Here is an 18,905-nt window from a genome sequence, read left to right as displayed (position 1 = left end):
ATGTAACTGGGTAAAGACAATTGCATCATTTTCAAACCATCTCATCTTACACCTCCACCTATATGCGCAAGAACAATATCTCTGTGAACAAGAAGAGCAGGAGGGAATTCAGATAAAAATAGAGAGAGGCAGTCACCAAACCTTGAGCAGTGAAAGTCATTGTTAGGGAAGGAGTTTGTTTAGCGTCTAATCAGACTTTGGCAGCACAGAGTGAATCTGTCCTTTATACATTGTCAGGGAGACGCTGACAGAGAAACAGAAAAAGAAAGACATCTAGAATGAGAGTAGATTTTCTTCTGATCTATCAGGCTTCTCAAACCGCTGACAAAAGGTAACTGGATGATGTAATTTTGAGTTGGTCTTGGCAGTCATTGCTAGAGAACAGGGAGATTGGTGCCTTTTCGAAAATGGCTTTGAGGAAGAAATGGTGACTATGAATAAAGTCAGGTTAAGATTACTGTAATAAGGAAGGCCATTAAAAAAATATTACTCAATGAGGAAAAAGAGCTTGTAAAAAATAGCTCCGGATTTTCAGTAAAATTGCAAAACTTTCTGAAGACTTTGTCAGTATGGGTTATTGAGCACAGATGAATGGTCAAACATGGCTACAAAAAATTCTAAATTAAAAATCAACAACACAACAAAGAGTGCAACAGTAAAGGTCTGAGTATTTTCTAAAATCCACTGCATCTGCTGATGGCCCGTATACCACCATACACATCTTCTGTTTGCATATAAATTAGTTTTCTTTACTTTTTTGAAGCATGTTACAGGTCTCTTGGTAAGAAGTGCAGTATATAGTTGAAGTTTTGCTCGCTTGCCTATGTGCTGCATGTGTTTCTTCAAAGGAGACAGAACATATGATCAGCCATACTGCAGCTCTCCCTGACATTTTTAGGTTCAGGAGGCTCAGAAGTTACAATATAAGTCTGTACTGAAGTAAAAATGTAATCTCATTTTTTTCCTCAGATGTTTGATTATGTTCTTGGCACCTACTGCGCCTTTCAGATGGAATACTCCACTACTGAGGAGCTCTGAAATCAACAGTCACTCACTAGGTTGTGTGTTTACATTGCTGCAATCATGCGTTAATAATGGATGGGAAGCACATCACATGTGCACCTGAAGAGGCTTTTTGATGAACAATGAGTTGCAAGGCTGACAGAGTACACGATAACAGCGGGGTTTCCTGGGAGTTGAGCAGAAGAGGTGATATCCTACAGTGAAGTAAATACTAACAATCAAGCAAGAGGTGGAGGAAAATATATTTCATACTGCTAACATGACAACAACTATAACATGTAGTAGTGCTGGGTGATTACATCAGCTATTGATGATTGGCTACTGTTGGCTTTACAGTAAAACAAGATTTCACCCATTTTAAATAGCAAAGAAAAGAAAAAAGCTGATGCGATGCAATCAGACTTACAAATAGTCGACGTTGTTGGGCTAACATTTTACCATATCAGCCAAACCTAATGTACAGAGCTAAAAGCAGTACTAAGCAACATGTTTTGGTAATACATAACCTATTTTAAGATTCTTTCTTTGTTTAATAGTAAATTGAATATCTTTTGGCTAAATTAAAACATAAACTTTTAAATATCACCTTGGGCTCTGGTAATAAGATAATATTTCACCATTTTCTACCATTTCATGGACTCTATATGCCCCATCCGTTTTGTTTTTAGGTCTATTAACCTTTTGTTGCTATAATCGATCTACAATGGATACAAGTAATTGATACGACACCCAAGATAAGATAGTCTTGACACTTCAGTAGGGTAACTAAGCAAATGGGTCTCCGTAATATTGCATGAGCACATGTTTGAATGTCCACATAAACAGCTTCTGTTACGATATCATATTGTAATAAACATAAACACCGATATATTTAGACCGGTCACCAGATTTTCTTCTAACAGAAACATGACCAGCTGATCCTGCTGCTAGTTTGTGCAGCTCCGTAAACATCAGTTACACATTTTCTTCCAGCTCTGTCAGTCTTTTGCACAGTACTTAGAAAACTGTTCAGGTATTTGCTACAATGCAGGTACAAGCAGCTGATGTCAACACAGTGCGGCACATTTCCAGTTATAGATAGGCAGGAAAAGATAAAGATAAAGGAATGGAGCACTTCAATTTGTGTAACTATACAATGTATACAATATATATATTTTTTCAAAATAATCTTCTATGAACAGTTTTTTCATATATATATTCTAAAATTAGAGAACAGTAACGCACATAGCAATTTGATAAAGTATCATGTGATTTATTCATGCAAAGCTCACAATTCAGTTATGTAAATGAGGATGGTTGAAAGTTGATTAAATACTCATCATCTGATCTTTCCTTCACTAGCACTCAGACGCTGCCCTCTCACGGAGCGCTGTGAAATGAGGGTGTTGGAAGAAGGTGGCAGGATCATGATGCAGAGGAGCGGAAACGAAGGAGACATTGAGCACATGGGTTCAGAGCACTAATTTCAGTCAGTGAGAGGCAGCTGTTGTGGACCAGTTAACCCGGCTGGAGGCTTAAGAGGAAAAAACAGAAGGACAAAAGCAGGGAGGGATGGGTGGAGGCAGGGAGAGGTGTTGATAGAATACGAGAGGATCTGCGGGATGTCTGTGATGAACATGCTGCTGTGAGCACAGCGCTGGTTAAAAACAGAGATTCCTGCAGATTCTCGGGGAGGTAACTGATGTGGGAGAGCACAGACAACAAGGAAAAACGTGGGGTGTCCTTATCAGGGTTTGGGTCCCTTATTAGTTTGGATATCTTCCCTTGATAAACTCTACTCGAGCTATGTGTATCTAATAGAGAGCCAAACATGTCACTTTCTGTATAACAAGGTGTCATGTTATATTATACCACCAGGTCCATCTCCAATTATAGCAGTTTGAAGAAGCACTGAACTGTGGGTCTCCTGCTACAACTGAAATGAGTTCAGAAAACACCAGAGATTAGTTGAAACCAAATTTAGATTTAACTGCAGTAGAAACAAAGCTTAGCGCCAAGATAATATAAATAATTCATCAAGTAATCCGACCTATCTGAGAGAGCGGCTATACTTCGGTGTTTTGGGGCCGTCGCAGACGTGAAGAGATCTGACAGTAACTGGTGGCTTTATGAAAAACATTGTAGATAAAATCTCTCACCAGCCTTTACATTTGTAATTGAACCATCTGAGTCTTTAAATCTCAGGCCTTCGCTGTTAGAGAACATGCACTCAACAAGAGGAAATGGCAGATTCTATTACAGCTAAAACGAGGATGAGGGTGGGAGGGCTGAGATACAGAGGAAGTGCTGTTTAGATTACAGTCCTTATTTAAAGATTTATAGATGCTTTGGCTTTTTGCTAGATTTGTTATACAATGTCTTAATAAGTCCCTCCAAAAAACAGCACCTGTGTGTCTTTCAGCACCTATTAGAGCTAAAACTACCGAATACGTCTATTATTAATTATTCAGTCATGCCTTTTCCTCAGTCTGCCTTATCTGGCAGAGGTAATAACCAAGGAAGATGGCAAAAAGACAAGTTATGTGGCTATTTCCCTGAGGCTGAAAGATGAACAGAAAAACTCATCTAAAGGCTAATTATTTATCTTGCTGTGCCTGAATAAAAAGTAACAATGAGAAGGAGGCCATGTGCAAAGAATCCCAGCCCCGTTTGCTTTGATCGTGCACAAAACTAAAGCCCAGATGAAGATTTCTGTTCTCATATCAGAATCTTTTCAGAGTTTGAGCCTTGCTTAAGGCTTTGCCATTAGCTTCAGTCTACAGGCACACCAGAGCAGAGTACCTTCTGGCACTGAATTATTTAGATTGCATGTATGTAGGCCTTGCAAGATGAGGTGAAATGGTACTAAATCCCTGACCACTGCTGAATACAGAAAAGTGGCAGGGAGCTAGACAGCACAAGATATATAGCGGAGGTAAATAAGAAAAGGTGAGAAATGATTAACCCAATCTGATTTCCTTGCTTAATGATGAAGAGGAGAGCAGATGAAGAATATAGGATTTGACATCTTTGGCCTGGATCGAAAGCCTTCTGTTATGGTTTGAACTACTGTATACAGAACTTTTCTAAATACTCGAAGATGCTTGATATGACTGTGCAAGCACACACTGTTCATAGAGACACACAGGCATTGTAGAGTCTTTACCTCTCCCAGAGCAGCAGTAGAGACAATTGAACTGTTATGTTGTGACTAAAGCAGAGGAATCCCAAATGGATAAGACGGGGCGGGTGCCTTTGCAGCTTGTCATGCATTTCAATCATTATTCTCTTCCAGAGTTTAAAAACATATACTGTGTACACATTGTGTGTAGAGTGCTTCAGAAGCATGCAGCTGCTCCCTCTACGCTGAACACTACACAGTTTCTAAGTCATTAGGCTTTACATTCCCTTGCATGGCTGCATACATCCTGTTTGTGAGCTAATGAGTATGCATTTTTAGCATCATCCTGTCATTCCGTGTCTCCTATCCATCAGCATCACTCTAAATCCTTGTTGTCACTGTGTGGCCTCAGAGTCACAAAGACTGACATCCGGCTGTAGATCTCCCCCAGCCTCAGCACACAGCAGTCACAACTGCACAGGTACACACATACACCTCTATGGGGCAATGACACGGCCATATATATCAATGGATCAATGGACTGTCATCCCTGACAGCTTAAGTAGGCCATTACATTATTTACCTTCCAACAGCTTTTTGCCTGCTGGTAGTAGGTCAATAACATCACATTACATATTTTATGCTTAAATGCATTGCTATGAAAAAAAAAAACACAAACAAATATTGTTGCATGAAATACAGGAAACTATTCTTCAGGGCTTTCTCAAATGTGAAACCACATTCAGTTTACTGAAGTGTAGTTTATTCCTGTTGTTTTGGTGCTCCACACAGAAAAACGACAGACTGAAAACCATTTGTCATACGGAGTAAAAAGACAGGGTGTGGACTAGACACTGTCACAGACCTTGTACTGACAATTTCCTTTTGACAATCTCCAATAAAAACTCAGACCACATATCTTGCACCTGTAAAAATGTGTGTTTAGCAGGTGCCAAAGCACTGTTTATAATAGTAGTAGGAATATGCCATTTGCATTGCACTGCATGTATTTGGTTGATCAACAAAATGTCCACTTTTCTATCTTGCATTGTTTTAGCTGGAGCCCTCTGCAATGAATGGTTAAACTGGTTCCATTAAAACAAATAACAGAGCTGCACTTTGTAGCACAGGACAAAAGTCTGAACTCTGCTTTACTTTAGACGAGGCCACAGTGGATCAAAACTAAAGGACACTTTTGTTCCTTCTGCCTGCAGAGGTGAATGTGTTCATATCTCTCCACATGGCTGTGCCGACCTTCGTAGAAATGGGCAGATAATGAATTTTACATAACATGGACCCTTGTGCCTATGCAGACATGGAAAGTATAATTTGTGCCTCAGGCTCGAGACTCAAGACAAGAGACTCAGAAGTGGCTGTAATCACAGCCAGGCACAAACACAGAGAATCCTCCCACACCTTAGTTATACCGTATTTGATAGAACCCTGTCCCAGTGCCCTCTGATGGTGGTGAACACAAGATCGCTTAAGCAGACACGCACTCCTCTCTGTTAATGTGATGGCATCTGAACACGTTGGCTTCCTGTCTGAATAAACACACTGGTCCCGTTTCAGTAAAAGTCAGAATGGCAATCTTACCAGGTTGGGTCTCGTACAATTTAAGTATCATTTTCAACAAGTCTGAATTTCATGCAGCCACGTTACCAGACAGGCATGAACAAGCATTGGTACCTTGAGTTGTGTCAACAGATTTGGTAGAAGGCTCTTTTCACATTTCAGCACCAATCTTTTTGGTCCAAAATCATCTCAGAGAACACAAAAGAAGCAGTTCATGTGTCAACACTTTGCTCCACGATTTCGCATCCTTTACAAATGGATGCCCATAACAATAAAACTCTACTGTAATAAAGGCAGAGACTAACAGCTCAGAATACTGAGACTCATTAAAAATAAATTTAATCTGGGTTTTACCAAGAACTTAGGAGAAGCTGAAGTTTAGTTTGTCGTTTCCAGCTGTTTGTAGGAGTCTTTCCTCGGAGTTTAATACATATCTGGAGTATCAGACGGCAGCAGGATTCATACCTTCACAGACTGATAGTTTATGAGCTGCAGGCAAATTATTTGTTACACAGATCTGAGGGTTGAGCTGAAAGACAGAATGCGGTCACTTTAACAGATTAATAAAGCTATCAATGTTACATGTCCCAAGTCTGAAAACAGCTACAGATTTATCAATAGCAAAATTTGATGCAAAAAGATGCAGCATTCTGCACAAACCACAATATAATGCCAAAATACATCAGAATCTAAAAACAAAAATATGGAGGCATCAACAATGTTTTGGTATGAAACACTGCATAAAAATCAAATCAGGTTTGTTTACAAAGCTCCACAGGCGACCTTTAATGTTTTCGTCACCACTAGAATATTCTCCTACTGCGATGCACCCTGAACACTTGTTTACTAGTTCTCTTGTTGACTACATGTCATGTTATAATACTGCAGTTGTCTCAGAAATATTGCCACAATTCACCTACAAAACATGCATTTTTATTTTCCCTGGCTCAATGATATTAACCTTTCTCCTGCAAAATCAATAGCATTTTATTCCATTCCTCTCTCTTAGCTCTGACTAAAGGTTAATGCATAAGAGATTGGATCGGTTGGAGAACAATTCTTTCATTGGTCAAAACAATGTCTGTGAACTGGTATTTGTGTTGAAATTTAATAAATAGATTTTTTTACACAGAAAATCAGAAGTGAGGGGACTTCTTTAACCCTCACTTTAACCCTAGCCTTGGAAGCAATTTGAATAAATCCATATGTAAAGTGTTAAGTCCAAAAACATACCTAAGCTCTGATCAATACTCAATATTTTTTTTCAGTAGAAGAGACCTTGTTAAAAGGAACTTAAAACCTATTCAGCCAAAATGTCTTAACATTTTTTTGTTGCAATAAACTGTTATTTGTTACTGAACTAAACAGACAGACACTGTTTCCATTGGAGGCTGTTTATATGTTAAACTGCAGAAAGGGGAGGAAAAAATAGTTTACTGCTTGTTGTCCAAGCAAGAGTATTTCCTGCTAATGTGTGTGCTCTCGTTGACCCAATGTAGACTGCATAAGGTCCAGGATGTTAGCTAAGGAGTGCTGCAGGCAAAGTACTGTGTGCACTGACTGAAAACACACCTCATTACCGAAGTTGACAGGACCTCCCGCAGCTGTGAAACCCTTCGCCTTCAGGCCTTAAAAAAATGACAATCCTAAATACAAATCCCTTTTTAAAAGTTATTTAAATTGCTTATATTTCCCTTTAACTGTTTTTTAATTTCCATTTTGACATCACAAGTGTACTATTTATGATACTTTTTAGCTCTGTTCTCTGTGTTTCTAACTGTAAATCATACCCAATTATATTTGTGGAGCAGCTTTTAAAACAAAGTTGTCATTGGTATTACATTAACATAGTAGGCATGAAACAATAAAATCCACCTTGTTTCCAGTAAACTGACATTTATATTCCCTGTAAGAGGGGAAATACTGCTCCACTAAAAAATGAGCATCATTTCAAAACCTCATTCTCGTCACCACCTACAGCTTAGACACAGCAGGCTTGGAAGAGAAATGGCCATCTCTGGCTGTGTTGGAAAACTGACATAAAAAACAAAATAAGGGAAATCCTTGCTGTGTGCTGCCTCAAGGCACCACTTATTATGGATTGTTAAAAAACAGCCACACATACAGTGAGTGCACATGAAGAGAGAAGACTAAACAGATAAAGAGCTAAGGCGGTGGCCAAGTACATCTTCTCTGACCTTAGAGGGAACTGATTTTAAAAATGTAGTGTTTGATTAAAACAAAAAAAAGGAGCAAAATGTTTAACAATTCAGTGCCTCTGGTCCCAGATGGACAAGCACCACACTGATCTTTTTTTTTGGTGACAACAAAATAGAAATGTCCCACCAAGCAGGCGTCATTTCCAATGAACTTCATTTCCCTGGAATTTTTTCATACTCAACTAAATAACAACATCAAGTTAGTCACACTGAGTCCGAGTGTGAAGTGCGTGGACTCGGATAAACAGTGTCTATTTTGAGGCAGTGTGACCAGAATATCAACTTAACTTCAAACGTTTCCTCTGACTGTTTACAAGAGGTGAGGGCTCTTCATTAATGCATGTCCATGGCTGCTTCTTGTTTGGTCGTGCCGTGGCAGTTTAAAGATCATTAGTAAATAATCTATCAGCTGGGTGGCATTAGGTCCGGAATGACTTTAACTCCTCATGGGTCAGATCAAACAGGCCGTTTGTTTGTTGCCTTCTTAAATTCTTAATCAGCTACTGAGAGAAAATGCAGCTGTGTAATGTTGAAGAAAAATTATTGTGTTGTTATGGATGCTTGCACACATGCATGATGGATTATCAAGTGTAACACCAATTGTAATGAGAAAAATCTATCCATTAGGGTCCCTTAACGAGACTCAATCAATATGGCTGTTAATGAGTCAGTGCTCCATCAGAGAGCTGGAGGACCTGACTGAGACTGAAGACAGTCAGGAGCCAGAAAGAATCAGACCCGATAAGCCAATAAATCTACAGCTCCAGCTGCTCTAGACCTCCACTTACCTGCTAGTCCTTCAGGGGATTCAACCAAGCAAGCAGTAATAGTTGATAGCAGACTCTCAGGTCATAGCAGGACGAATCGAAGCTAATTTGTAGTTATAGCTGTAATCACCATGTGATGGTGAGTGTGGTGAGAGGTCACATATTTGCTAGATGAAGGGCATTAGCAGGTTACGGCCCAGCCTACACACAAGCCAGGTCATGGTGGTTCTGAACAACCATGAGAGGACAGATTTGTGATTTGTCAGTATGGATTGCTTGTGCTTGTTCCTATAATTTTCAGATGCTGAGATTGTTGAGAGTAAAGATAATGAGACAACTGAGGAAATCCTCAGCGAATGTCTCCTTTTCAGTCACACGCATTAAGCTAAGGCACTGAAAATGACCCTTGCTCTCTACAGAGAATGAAAAAGTAAATGCACAAAAAGTTAAGGGCAGCAGTATTTCCCCCATTCAGTAATGAGATGACGTGAAGAAGAAGAAAACGACGTAACTCAATTTATATAACAATGTCACTCTATATAACCAAGGAAGTAAAATAATGTAAACACAGTTACTGTGGAGAACATAATTAAAGCATGAGGTGGACTAGCCATGTACAATGCATCGCTCTGGCATTTCAGTGGTACTATCAGCAGCTTGAAGGTCCCATATTGTGCCTATTCTCAGCAAAGTAAAGAAAGTTTCACATCTCAATAATGCCATATTCAATTATTGAGCTCAAAATACTGCAAATGTGCTTCATTTTACAATAGATAGATCGATAGATCGATAGATACTTTATTAATCCCAGGGGAAATTCAAATGTTCCACAGCTTTCATACAACATAAATAACAAAAAGGTTCCTGAGTCTGTTGGTGGAGCAGGTCAGAGACAGCAGCCTAGAGCTGAACACACTCCTGTGCCTGACTACAGTCAAATCAATGACCGTATAACCCCTGGTTTTACCCCTCTTCTAAACAGGCTAAACTAGGCTGTTGCCGTCCACAAGAATTTCAGGAAGAAGTGGATCTGTGACTTCGAATGTGGAGGAAAAACAGCCGATCGCAGAGAGAAGGACTTTCTATCGCTTCTAACTTTCTTTCTGAGTGATCATTTTACATGAAAATACTGCTGAATTCCCAGCACAGCTGGTTGTAACTTGTATATGCCGACTTTCTTCAGACAAAATTGCGGTTATAAAATCAAGAGTTTAGCAGTGCAGTCACAGCTTGAAAAAGGCCTTCAAAAGGAGTGCTCATAATGGGCTGTGTTTCAGTCACTATTTCATACTCATAAACCGAAAAACATTGAAATGAGACCAACTTTATTGGGAAGTCGGCGATATTTAAATGCAGTATGAGAGAAGAAGAGAAACAAGCAAATATGAAAAGCGGCATGGAAACACACAAACCCACCCAGTCCTTCTTTAAGGGTTTCAAATCAGTGTTCAAGTTTCCGTCATCTCTAAAAGTTCCTCATCATTACAATCCCCACAGAGCTCTAGCCTGTGGCATATGATCAAAGTTAACGGTAACGTTTGCTACATTAGCCACATAACGTGCTAACACTAAGGATTTTCCTATTGTCATGGTGATATTGCAATCTAAAGTAAAAGTAATCCACTCCATCTTCAGTTCCTCTGATGTTGGAAATGCAAGAGTTTAGGCTTGCAGGCAACAGCAGAACATTTGGTGTGCTTTGCTCATGGCTGAGACATTTCATAGTTTGCAGAAACAGCTCTAGAGAGCAAATACACCTGGTGAACTGAGAGGCGGCTACTCATTCTGAATGGCTCATTTGGAAGCAGTGGGCAGTGAGGGGGAGGTAATATACAAACTTTGAGCTAGACGACTATTGGTTCATTAGCTGGAATGTAGCAGCTTGTAAATCTGTGAGGCTATTGAGTTGTTGGGGGCCTGAGGAATGGCAGGAGTAAACGTCTTTATATATAAATGGCTTTTAATTTCCACTTTCAAACTTGCAACAGTAAAAAAAACATGATGAAAATGGATTTGTACCATATGAAACCTTCATATCTGTCAAACAATAAAGCAAAATCTATGCTACAGGTATCTACTCATTCAATTTAATCCTTTGTGTTAGCTTCATATTCATTGTTTGACAAAGTCCACTGCAATTGAGCACAGCTTTACTTATGCCAAAATGTAATTCCTCTTATTTAAACAATCTCCAAACACATGGATCTGGCATATACATAATAAAAAAAAAAAACAAAAGAGTTTGAGTTTAAATTGCGCCACAACAGTGACAGAGGAAAACCTGCACCGTTTCTACTGAGAGAGTGATTTTGCATTACACTAATGATATGACTGTAGGATACCAGGCTTTCTGAGAAGCAGCGGGACATCTGACAAGACAGAACTCGTTACTCGTAAATAAATTAAAATCTACCACTAAAAGGCCTGCATGTTTTCACGCATTTGCCCAATTTTCTCCTCACAAAACACATTTACACACATTATTTTGAGGGATGTCTTAACACAGTCGACACTTTAAGTTATTGATTTCAAAATTAAATCAAGATGCCGTTTAGATGATTTTTCTCCACTGGGCTGCCATCTTCCCTGAAAACTTCTGAAACTATCATTTTCATACATCATCTCAATAAATTTTTCTTTTCACACAATTGTGGGAAGGTCTCTATGTTGTTTTGATTGCAGTTTCTAGAAGAAAAAAAATGTTGTTTCTTAATTTCCATAATGTTCAAGTGTCACTTAAACATTATTGTTAAGACACAATCACACATTAACTTATTATTAATAAACACTGAATGTATTCTATGTACTGTACAAGGTACAGATTTTTTGTTATACATGTTTTTTGAACATGACCACTGCTGATTCTTATTCAAGCTTCAAACACGTCTCTTGAACACATTGTCTAAATTTCACAGATTATGTAGAATTCTTCACATTAGGTCCATCATTTGTACAGCTACTAGTTATTTGTTTGACAATCTTCTATGATACATTAGCCAATCACAGTTTAACGCGGTCAGTGAATTAAAATCAAATTAAACATTATTAAGTCCTGAACTCTTCCTGTGAAGAAAATATTAACAGTCGATTAGGGCTGTGTTAATGTGGAGTATTAATCTAGTCCAATTTGTAAGAAAGTGGAGAACATGCAACAACTCTCTGTCTTAAGGGTCCCCTTCTTTCTATTACTTACAAAGCAATTAATTAGTCAGTATGTCTTTAATTCTTTAATTAGAAAGTCCTCCTTTAATTTGACACATTACCAGGCAACCCAGCACTTACTCAAATGACTGTTTAATTATAGCACACACTCACATAAACACATGTGCACATGCATCCTCCCCCTCCGTGTGTCCTTTCGAGCCTGACATGGTCCGAGCTTGTGTGTGAGAACTGAAGGTGTGTTCCAGTTGTGATTGGCAGGTGGTGTTGGCACGGTAACAGACAGTCAGGCACACACGCAATCTCAGCAGAGCACTTTCCTGCTGCAGCTGCCTGACCTCCAAACAGGCCCGACAACCAGAGCCTCAGGACATGGCAAGGTAATCGAAAACAACAAAGACCGAACTAAGCTACTTTTTTTCCCCCCTCGCACTGTCACCAAATAACAGGATTATGCAACAATTCCCATCACAGTTATTTGATGTTGGTAGAAGAAGAGGAAGGGGAATCTCGGGGTAAGAAATCTAGCTGTTGTATCAAAGCTCTCCTGTGTGAAGGGAGGCATTCTCGACTTAAGGTTACAGGCACTTGCATTTCGAATTTGATATGGCTGAGGGCAAAATGGCGAGTGTGAGACCATGAAGTAATCCAGCAGCAGAAGTAGCTGTTGTCAGTACCTGGAGGCAAGCTGGCTCTCTTCCTCTTCTTGCTGTTCTCAGCAGTGTTTTCCAAAGGAGGACACTCGGTGACCAGCGGTCCACTAGAACTGTTGAACTGGAGAGGGTCGTTGTTGCTTGCTGGATCAAAGGGCAGAGCGTTGAGTCCTGGAAGACAGATGACACAGAACAGCATGGTAAATGAAATGAAGTAACGGCTCCTGACCAAGGGAGAAAGCATTTTGAAACATCAAAGAGAAAAGCAATAGAGGATTAAATTTCACAAACAAATCTGTCGGCTGTAGATCATGTAATATGATAGAAAGCTCCAGAACCACTACAACAGGTAACAGTTTCCTGATGTTTCCAAGGTCAAGATCCATTTTACATTATTGCGAACATTTACATCTCCATTGCAACTGGGAAGCTACATTTGCTGATGAGGATCATGTGATAGAATGGAAAGCTCAGACAGCAAGCAAACTTAGTTTTTGGTGAGATTTCTTTTCGAACAAAAAATACAAAATATATCTGTGAGTAATTAGATGTGAATAGAAACTAGAGTTGAAAAAAAGTAATTACAAATACCAGAAAGATAACAAAAATGTAGGCGGTCTTACAGGAAATCTATGTAATCCTTAAAAACAAATACCAATTATTTTTTTGTTCCAGCATCTTAATCTAACGATTTGCTGCTATACTTTGTCCAACATGAGAGTTATGACTCATTATCTTTGAGTTTTCGACTGCTGGTCAGACGAACAAACGATTACAGACGTCACATTGGGCTGATTGTGCAGTGGGCATTCTGCACTACAAATAACTAATTAAGAAATGCAAAAAAATAATGGCACATTCATTCATAGAGAAAATAATCATTGACCTTAATGCAAAGCTTTTGAATCTTCACAGAGTGCAGACATCAGGAATTTGTAGATATTTAAAACTAATTTAAAAAGTGAGAATTTCAGCCAGCAAAGTAATTTCATTTATATCTTAATTCTTGGCAGAAAAAGACATAAAGATGCACTAGTTGTCTGACATCTGAATCAATATTTTGTGCACGCACCGACACACTGATACAACACGTTTCTTTCTCTTCAAATAAATGTCAATTTTAACAAGGTCAAAATCTAACAAAAAATCTAAAAAAAAAAAAAAAAACATATGGTGCATTTACCACCAAGAGTGGTTACATAAAATAAAGTTGTAAAGGATCTAAGGCCCATACCACTTCTGTAAAACCAAAATTTCAGCTGAACTTAAAAACTGAGGTAGTTCTCGAGAAGTACTTCTAAAGTATAAGAGAAATTGAAGCTCAGATATACTGTATAATGCGGTGAATTAATCAGACATTGCACTAGAGGAAAGCTTTTCTATTTAATCATATCCTGAATACAAGACGATAAGATACCTGACATCTATAAAAACAAAACTAAAGTGGAGATTTTTCCTGAGTCCTTATAAATGATACACAACTTGTGTTTTTGGCTTAATGTATCAGCTATTCTTTGCTCTTTAAGGGCTGTATTTGTTTATAATTCAGAGCAGGGTCCTGGAAAGACTCAGTCTACATTCATGAAAAATTCATGACACTTCTTTGTGCTCAGATTTGTTTTTCCCCTCCATGGCACAACAGATGAGAAGCCCCACTTTACTGTGTCTCCATCAGAGGTCTGAAGGACCCTAATCGGTTTGAATCAAACTCAGACAGTACTCTCCACATCAACAACACAATTATTAATAGGCATTTAAAGTGTAGTCTGCCTTTAGTTAAACTCTACTTTTCATTACAAAAGATGTATACATGATGCTCTAGTCCTGCAGGTTTGTAGGAGTATTTTCAGTGAGAAGAGATATATAATTTTATCATCACTTTTCATGACTTCAATCAGTCAAAGGCAAGATTGATTAGTGGCTTAACACGGACTGACATTTGAGACACTCAAGAAAACAAAAATGGAGAGAAATGGAGGCCTGGTTGGCAGCGACAGGTCGAGCGATGCGTTTGATTTAGGGTCAATAATGATTATTAGGTATCAACAAGACAGATAACCAACGCTTGGAACAAATATACATTTGCAGTATCATCAAAATCTTGGTGTCAACATTTAGAAAAATAAAAGCTCCTGCATGAAATTTAGTTAAAATTCTTATATTTATGTTTCACGCGTGTTTAATTAAAAGAGAAGTTCAGTGTTGATTGGCCATAACTCACGACATGTAACCAATCAGATAGTGCTGTGGGCAGGATATTGCTCAAGATTTTTTTTTATTACAGATAAAGAGAGATGGCTGCATCAGAACCAAAGCAACATGTATGTTATTGGACTGATGCTGATACTGATGTGTGTACAAGATCCTTTTTTTTTTTCCTCTTACAGAAATACCCACTCTCTACATGTTTGCGTGCAAAAGTGGGACAAAGTGTGTCAGAGAAGAGGCTAAGGTCATGCTCACAATCCATGCAACACAACTTTAAAAATAAGGCCTTAAAATACATTAAATCTGTGCGCGAGAGATTTGTTCGATTTAGGCATGAGGTCTGTATTTGCTACAGAGTCATTCTAAATAGATCTTCTGTCTGAGCTCTCTCTCACACACACACAGCAACAAACACATAGACACACATCATTTCAGTCGATCTCTACTCAACATTCATCTGTCACACTTCTTTAAAGATGACCGTCAATAGTCGAGAGAGTGAAATAAATCCATTACTCTGCCAGTGTTAGCCATGTCACCAATAAACTGCTACAGTTTACATTTAAAGAGACAGTCTTTCAGTCATGAATGCGTAAAGAGATACTAGAAAGAGAGGCAGAAACAAGCTGTGGAAAGAGTGAAACAGCGCTGAACAGCTGAAAGGGAAATATCACTCAGCTTCAGTGTTTACAGTGTTACTGCAGGTCGAGGTGAAGGAAAGAAGTCCACCTTTGCTCACAGCAGAAGGCTTACCCAAAGATTTCTCCTTGAAGAATGAAAAAGGACTTCTAAAATGTGGTGCAAAGATGACTAGTCTTGTGAAAAATAGATTAATTAAATATGAAGATATGTGTTGAATTCAAATATGTGACTTAAAAAGTGATGCAGAGCTACATGACAGACTGCATCCAGAACATTTTATGCAAAATTGAGTGCCTTATCTGGCTTTTAAATAATGGCACTGCTACAATATAAAGCTTGGAGGCAAACTGAGGAAAAGCACTCCACAAATCCAGTCTCAATGAGACAGGCTTTGGCTGTACATTGTTATTTTATCACACATCAGAAGCTGACGTTGTCTTGAGTTTGGGCTCTGAACAGTTGTCAGTGTTCAGAACCAGCAATCAGACAGCCACCCACAGCAGAAATCAATGCTGATGTAAAAAAATATGAGTGTGTTTGGTGGGGGGGAGTAAGCCAGCCTGTGACTGTGTGTGTGAGTGTAAACCCATATATTAGCAATGTCTTTGCTGGGTCATCGCCCCTGTCTCCGCTGCTACTCATGTCTGTTGGCTGATGAATGGTGTGTTTAAATTTCAACATCTGGCCAGAGGGAGGAGCGATGTCGTCGAGTATCACCCCCCAGGGGAGGAAGAAAATAAATACCAGGAGGCTGGGTGGAGACAGGAGGAGACTGTGGACAGAGGGGCTGCAGAGTAAATTAAGGAAATGAAAACACCAGAGTGAGAGAAACTTTATGGCCTCAAGAAGTCATAGAAGAAATAGGAAATGATTCTGACCTGATCTTACATCAAGGGCGGATTAACAGTGTGCACCATTAATGGTACAGTGAGCCAGGAAAGAACAGCACCATTAGAATGTGCAGTGAGAGTGTCATTTGGTCATTAAAACACCATTTAGCTGCCTTGGAATTGAAACAAACAACTGCATCTACACTGAATTTCCTGGGTGAAGTGAGGCTAATGTGTGCTGAACATGGCATCCTTATATCATTAAGACAGGTCATTGATGCATTTTATCAGTGACCAAGATAGTCCTGAGCAATTACACAAACAATAGCTTGATTCTTCTGATCACACAATACACCTCATCTTATGAATGATCCCATACTTTGAGTAAAAACAAGAATTATCTGTTTTAATTAAGTATTATTTTGTATATCTTCAAGATTAATTGGGGGGGGTGGGGGGTGGGTCAAGGACAGAGGAAAAAAGACACTAGAGACAAACAAGAGAACAGCAGTCTGTGTAATTACAGAGCATACATGCAATCGAGTTTGCATGATTATAAAATGAGAGCCATTAAACAATGCCTCTGTAATTTGTTTTTAATAATGACTTTAAGACACCGGCAGCTGTGGGGATTGAACTTGTGATCTTTCAGCCGGGCTTCAACCAGTGTGGCACTGAGCTGTAATGTCTCACCAGCACATTTATATAATTCTCCTGTAGTTCTTAATCTAACTCCTATCAGCTAATATACCCAATGGTATAGTATGAATAATGCAGAGCAAAAAGTAAAATGTGCATCGGCAGAACACTGTGAGGAAGGGTATTAGTGACGGGGGTGGAATAAGCAGTGGACTATTAATCTAAGATAGCACTGAGAAACATAGAGCGACCATGTAGACTACTGCTTGCTCATTCATCTGAACAAGGCAAAGGGGCAGATGGAAGCACACTATATTAACATATCCCAACCTCAGAAATAAATTAGTTTCTCTGACTGTTCTACTTCATTACTAAACCCTAACTGTCTGTCAACAAAATGCCTTTCAGCTCCAATGATTTGCATCATCAGACAGGCAATGTGGCCGGGCCCATTCACCTAGCAGGACAAAACATGAAACTAGCTTTTCATGATAAACAGCAATAACTACACAAAGAGGCTGTGTTGTATAAAAAGATGCCACGATGATCCTCAAGCTATGCATGTTCCCCTGTCTTGTAACTTGAACTACAAGTTCCGTAAATCAAAAATGATGGCTCGTGTCAACCAGCAGCCAAAGAAAGTTGGCAGCTGGTTGTCACAAGAATTTGTTGGAAGAGAAATTAAACAGAGAACAGTACATGTTGTTCAGATGTATCCCATTTCTGTGCTTCATATGGTCAAAGATACAAGAACAGAAAAACAAACAACAAAACACCTTCACAAACACCATTTCAGCTTTGTAAGGTTGTGAGCTCACAGTTGGATTCACCTGACAGAATTAATGCTGCAAAGAGGAATAGATTTATTCAGGATAGTCACATTTAACTCCAGAGAGAAAAGGGGGAGCAACCCAGAGCCACTATTTCATCACAAACACGATGCCAAGTTCCTAGTTTTTGGTCTTTTGTTATTTTTCCTATACAGCACAGATCCATTATGTCTTAACTTCAGTCCCACAAGATCTACGCCCACGCAGACATCAGTGATTTGTACAGAGATGATCAACAGCATAGGTGCATGCCAAGAATCTAGTGGGAATAAACAATGAATTTCATCTGAATGGTAGGGCCATTTACAGAGACATAACCAGCCTTCTGTAGTTATGAAATAAAACATATGACAAGAAACTTGGGAGGACAGTTTACAATTGATATACAGCACTCCTTTATGCCAAATTGCCACTAAATGTGCAGCAGACCAACTAATGGTCAATCCCAGCTTTTCAAAGCCCAAAATGACATCTTCATTTCCCTTAAATAGCCATAACAAGAGTCTGTATTGTAGCTACACTTGATAAATGACCTTAAACAATTTATCAACTATGAAAATATGATTAATTTCCTAACAAGCCACGTGTTGTTTTAACATGAAAATCAATTAATGTCCTTGTTAGCAATGCAATAGGGTGCAAGTGGTTGTAGTGAAAAAAATCATCAAAGTCTTGCAATAATGAATTAAAAAAAAGAATAGAGGTCACAGTCTTCATTACCAAATGGTTACAGAAAGTCCAGTGAAGTAATGCAGATCACAAGTCACATTCTGATAACATTCATAATCTTGCTGCACTGCAATTACAGCAAAGCTGGCTGCTGCGGGTCACAGTAATGTGACAGTCACAGGCTATAACTCTGTCGCGTTGGGTGGCAGCTGGGACGTCTGCAGAACAGGATCCCAAATTAGGCTTCAGTCACCTGAAAGGTTACTGATGAAACCAAGTCACAAGACCTCCATTAGCTCTCACTAAAATTGTTTCGACACACATCAGACACCACAGTATAATGAGATGTTACTCTATTCATAGCCTTGCATCTCCATCAGAACAACAGCACACGTTCAGAGCCAGGACTGTGGGCACCGGCTCCAAGCTTCCTAAAAAGGTAGCCGACTATGAAGTTATGAGTGCCCTTAGCAGATACACAAACAAGGTGTCTGACTGATGTGGCTTAGCAATGGATGGCAAAGCATGCTAAGCAGCTGTGGTATTCTCAAGAGACTATTAGCCGAGCTTTTCACTTCCTGTGTATTT

The 18,905-nt window shown here is 39.1% G+C and overlaps 1 protein-coding gene across 4 annotated transcripts in view; it reads right to left on the bottom strand.

The window, feature by feature from the left end:
* Positions 1-18,905, bottom strand: part of enox2 (ecto-NOX disulfide-thiol exchanger 2) — a 180,933-nt gene that overhangs the window by 83,411 nt on the left and 78,617 nt on the right. For all 4 annotated transcript variants that reach the window (XM_035952292.2, XM_035952290.2, XM_023279067.3 and 1 more), the window contains one exon: positions 12,524-12,670. In XM_035952292.2, coding sequence (XP_035808185.2) covers positions 12,524-12,670 — 147 coding nt within the window. The remainder of the gene's footprint in view (positions 1-12,523; positions 12,671-18,905) is intronic.

The sequence above is a fragment of the Amphiprion ocellaris genome, chromosome 13 (genome assembly GCF_022539595.1).
Source record: "Amphiprion ocellaris isolate individual 3 ecotype Okinawa chromosome 13, ASM2253959v1, whole genome shotgun sequence".
NCBI lineage: Eukaryota > Metazoa > Chordata > Actinopteri > Pomacentridae > Amphiprion > Amphiprion ocellaris.
The sequence above is the reverse complement of the archived record's forward strand: the minus strand, read 5'-3'. Positions and strand labels throughout refer to the sequence as shown.